General features: G+C 42.8%; 1 protein-coding gene across 1 annotated transcript in view; it reads left to right on the forward strand.

Moving 5' to 3' along the window:
• Nucleotides 1–3,458, forward strand: part of LOC109967461 (histone-lysine N-methyltransferase 2E) — a 5,364-nt gene extending 1,906 nt beyond the window's left edge. Inside the window, exon 2 of the mRNA XM_020613038.1 lies at nucleotides 2,359–3,458. Within this exon, the coding sequence (XP_020468694.1) occupies nucleotides 2,359–3,315 (957 nt within the window). The 3' untranslated portion in view covers nucleotides 3,316–3,458. The remainder of the gene's footprint in view (nucleotides 1–2,358) is intronic.
• Nucleotides 3,459–4,916: the final 1,458 nt, after the last annotated feature.

The raw sequence follows: 4,916 nt of genomic DNA on the forward strand, positions 1-4,916 counted from the left end.
GTTTTGCCAACTCTCCTGTTCATCTGTCTCGAAACATATACAACACTCCTGCTCAATTCATTTTCATAAAGGTGATGGATAAAATAGTTCAGCTCCATTTGCTTGATACATTCAGAGGTTACTGAGATGATTAGGCAAAGCCTTCCTCTGTATCTCCCCCTCTAAGATCCTCTCTCATCTCCTCTACTGGCCCTCCTTATGCACAGACGCTCCTCCAGGCACAGCTGGATAGTGTCCGATGCTTTTTATAATCCATTTAAGTCTGAGTATCTCTACATTGTATTCCTCATCCAGAAAAAGTGATACGCAAATCAAGCCCCTTGGCATTTGATCTGCATCTACAGGGTCGCAACTAAAGCCAAGGCAGAAACCCCATCATCCTGGCTGCAATGCTTTGTGTGACAGTATTAATATAACACTGATGAAACAGTATATAGGTTTAGACAAAAAGAGAGTAAGGAGGAATGGAAGCAAACACTCTGATTTAAAATCCCAGATTTTCAGATTTTCAGGCACCATAGACGACTTTGGTTGCATATTTATTTCAAAGCCTTGTTTTATCATTCTGTTGCATGAGCAACAACCCTCATTTTATTTAATAATCAGTCTCTGGGTATAAAATGTGAATTGAGTGAGCCTTTTAGTATTTTAGACAGAGACTATACAAATATTACAGCAACAGTAAAAACCTCGTACAACAAGAGAAAAAACATCATAAAAGGAAGTTCACACAGGAATACGAAAGTGATATGCTAAGAGGTTTCGGGCAGATTAAAAAAAAAACTGCACTATGACTCAGAACTTCAAGTAAAACAGCAATGGAGTAACACCGAAAGAGTTAACTAGAAGTTAAATGACTAAGCTCTACAACAAACATCTCTCTGCACTCATCAGCACTGTGTGAGAACCTGAGGGCTAAAAACAAAAAATACATTGTTTTTAATAAACACTCTTGGGAGCAGCAGAGGAAAAGTCCTGAGCTCTTTTATCTCTTCTGATTCTTGACATTAACAAGCAGCACCTGCCCAGAGTCACTTGATGTGCATATACACGCTGCACTTCAAAGTAATATGAAATGCCTCGCTCAAACAGCTACGGCATTAAAAATAAAAAACGGAAATCAGGTCATCATTTGACATCAGCAAGGATGAACAAAACAATAATTCATCTCTTCCTGCAGGGGCTGAGGATTTATGTGTCCTCACAGAGCAGGTGGAGAGATAGGTCAAACGTTCCCCCCAGTGTAATTTTCTCCAATCTCTACAGCCTTCACCGTTTTACATGTGTGCGTGTCCACCAACATGACTGTGTGTTTGTGTTAAGCATATATGTCTCTATGTGTGCCGTGCATACACTCATGCATCTATATGAATTATTATATAGTCTGCTTTTCACTGTCTAGTGAGAAGGAAACACTTAAATTTAGCTTACACATTTTCCCATAATAATAATCTCATCTTTTCTCAGCTGAGATAAACATTTCTGCACTAATTACAAGCTCATGTGACATACTTACAGATCCTCGCTACGTACTGTATCTGCTGAGAGTCTACTTTCGAAATGTTCTAAATTATAAATGCTGCTTGATGCAGAAAAATAAATGACCCAGAATTTTATCATTTAAGATATACATTCATATATAAAGGCTACAGTGCTAGTTCCTCAATGTTATCAAGAGTTTTTCACAAGGCTCTTATTGGAAGGAAACTCTTTATGTTAATAATATAGCGCTGAAGCAATTAAAAGATTAGACAATCAGCTGAAAATGAACCATCAGCAATTTTTACAATTGAGTCATTTATCATGTAACCAAATATTCTGTGGTTCTGGCATCTCTACTGTGCAGTATTACATGGCTGTTAATGAGATATCTTTGGGGTTACACTGTTGGTTAGAAAAAAACAAGACATTTTAAGAGCTTACGCGGGCCTCTTGGAAATTGTGACCAACTTTTTTCATAATCTTCAGACATTTTATGCAGCAGAGACAACCAGCAGATCAAACAACTACAGAAAATCATTTTCAGCTCTACTTTAAATTGACATTCCAGTGATTTTGTACTTTAATAAAGTTGGGTGGGGGGCTCTAAAAGACAGGTTTGGGTAATATTAAGATAGTCAAGCTCCAGAAATGTTGGATCCTACGTTTCCCATAATACAACTTGATAATTAAACATCCCTGCCTAGCAAATATCAAACTCACACCTCCTGCTTGTAAAGGACCACAGAGAACATTGTAGCTGCTGCCACATGCTGAGTAGTACACCTCATGAGAAGTAAATTCATCTTCATATGTAAAATTAGCAGAGTACCCCCTTTTTTGCAATAACCTTTCACCCTACATGTGCATATTTTCTAGGTGGTGCAGCAGATTGACCATCTAACCTTGTCTATTGACTTGAATGAAGAGCCTGGAGGAGATGATGGCACCAAGCCTCCCAGTGACAGCAGCTCCAGTTCAGGTTCCAGCTCCAGTGAGGTGATGGTGGGCAGCACCCATCAGAGGCCCTCAGAGCTTGAGGATCATCCAGGAACCACAGATTCAACTGGCAGCATCAGGAAATATCATCCTAGCAGGAGCCAATCCCCACCAAGTGGGCAGCTACACCCAGTGACCTCGGGGTTGTCTTCAGAGAGGATTCAAACACTTCAGTTCACCTGCAATCACGGGTCTTCTCCCACACAAGAGGGGCAGCTGCCGTACAATAATGTCCCTTCATCTAATCCACAACAAACCCTCACCTCCCATGAATGTACTTTGTCTCTCCGCAGGAACCTGCCTGTTCCGCCTCCCACGCCTGGGCTCTCCCCTCTAACAGTAAACCTCCATCCCCCCAGTAGCCCTGGTTCTCAGCTTCACTCCCCTGCATCGTCATCCTTCATCAAGGTTAACGCTGTCCTCCCTCCCTCCCTTCTGTCTCCAGACCCTCACCCACCCCTTGCCCTTAGCCCTTCTGTCATCATAGAGACCAAAGTTGGGTCTTATCAGACCCCACAAAGCGACCACCCATCTGCTAACCTGCTCTCTGCTTCATCAACCCAGCCTCTGTCCACCAGCTGCCCACCCCCCGATTCAGAAACTCAAACTGTGTCCAGTGATGACAGAGGGAGACAGGCATCTTCAGCAGGGTCTGTTCACAGACCTCCACAGGTGTGCACTGTCACTGCAGCCACTGCTAAACCACAAGGCCGCAGAGGACGCAAACCTCCACCTTACCCGCACCACAAGCTCTCTGAACATACAAAGAAAGGGAAGGAGCCCCGCAAAGCTCCTCCTTACCCGGAGAAAAGAAGGCTGCTCTCAACCACAGTGTGAGACAATGCAGCAGGAGGGGGAGGCTGATTGAACAGAGCCATATTCACAGCACCAGCCACGAGTCTGCAAGAGTGGAGAGCGATTCAAGGTTTGCCAAGTTGAGCTGAAACCAAGTTTCCAAGGTGACAGGACATAGACGCAATTTGGGGTGAGTATGTCAGGAAGAACAGCTTGGCTCCTTTAACGTCCTTTTCCCTCTCTCCTTCTAGACAAATCTCCTGAGTAAATACACTGAACTTGCACAAGGCCACTCAACATCTGCCTGGGTTACTGCTGTGGTAACTAGAGCCTCTATACAGATGCTCACTTTGCACCACAGCTATCAGACTCCTACAGATTACACATTTAAAAGAAGAAGAAGGTCCAATTTGACAGAAATATCTGTAGTTCTTACAAGGTGACAAGACAAAGTAAGAACTGATTGCTTTGGTGCACTTCAAGCCACGCACACATCCACTCAAATGCCACAGTTCAGTCTGAGTTAAGATGATTGCTGTGTGTCAGGAGCCATAACGGTATATTATGAACATAGTGCAGCTGAGACTACTTTGACTCAGCAGTGTGAAAAGCATATGCGAGGGAAGCAAGGCCAGAGATCTCTGATAAATCCAGTCAAAGAAAGGGTCTCATGTTATGGGAAACTTAACAAGGCCAGATAAGAACTGAACAGGCCAAGTGTGCTGAATGGGGAGAAGGGGGCAGCTGGCCATTTGTCGTACCCTTCACCCGGGCCTACAAAAATCCCATCTCCTTTGCTGCCTGTGGCTTGACCGACCTGGCCACAATCTCCATCTGTTCCCCTCCAAATGTCAGGAGATGCAAAAAGAGAGAAATAAGGGGCAAGTGCCTATGAGGAAGGGAGCAGAGAAAAACAATAAACTGACACTGGAATGCCAGCCAGACTAACTAAATAAATACAGTACAGTAAACTGACGACAGTAACAACATTAATTAATATGCTGATGTTAAGCAAGTATTACATTTACCATGTTTGCCAACTTTGTTTAGCTTTTTTTACCATGCTAATATTTGCTACTTAGCAATAAACACAAAGTACAGCCAGGGGGGAATCCAAATAATTTTGGATGTGGTGGCCAGGCTGGGGCACAGACTTAGAGAGGGTGGCACATTAGAGATACATGTGAAAAATAAATGAAACCCCTATTTCTATGAAATGATAACCCATTACACCCCTCCACCCCTGCTGAGGCAAGTCATAACAACTACTGCACACCACAGCTGAGAAATGAATGCAAATATTATGCTGCATGCATGATATATATTAAAACGAATTTGGCCAGTATCCGTTTTAAAGCACCAGAAAAAATGTTTTATTAGGTGAACAATTTCTGATTGTTTTCATTCATTTAGTATACTAACAAGCATCTCATTTTGACTCTAGTAAGGGTGGCCAATGAGATTCTGGGGGTGGCAGGTGCCACCTCTGGACATCCTCTGGATCCTTAAATAGAGCTGGGTAGTGGGAATGTCTTTAGTTTAGCAGGTATTCTTTGAAAAACAAAGTAGCTTGTTTTCTAATGATGAGGGATCACAAGATAAATGTAACCATTGCGGTGTCAGAAGAAGAGGAATAGTAGGGA

The sequence above is a fragment of the Monopterus albus genome, unplaced genomic scaffold (assembly GCF_001952655.1).
Source record: "Monopterus albus unplaced genomic scaffold, M_albus_1.0 scaffold129.1, whole genome shotgun sequence".
Classification (NCBI taxonomy): Eukaryota; Metazoa; Chordata; class Actinopteri; order Synbranchiformes; family Synbranchidae; genus Monopterus; species Monopterus albus.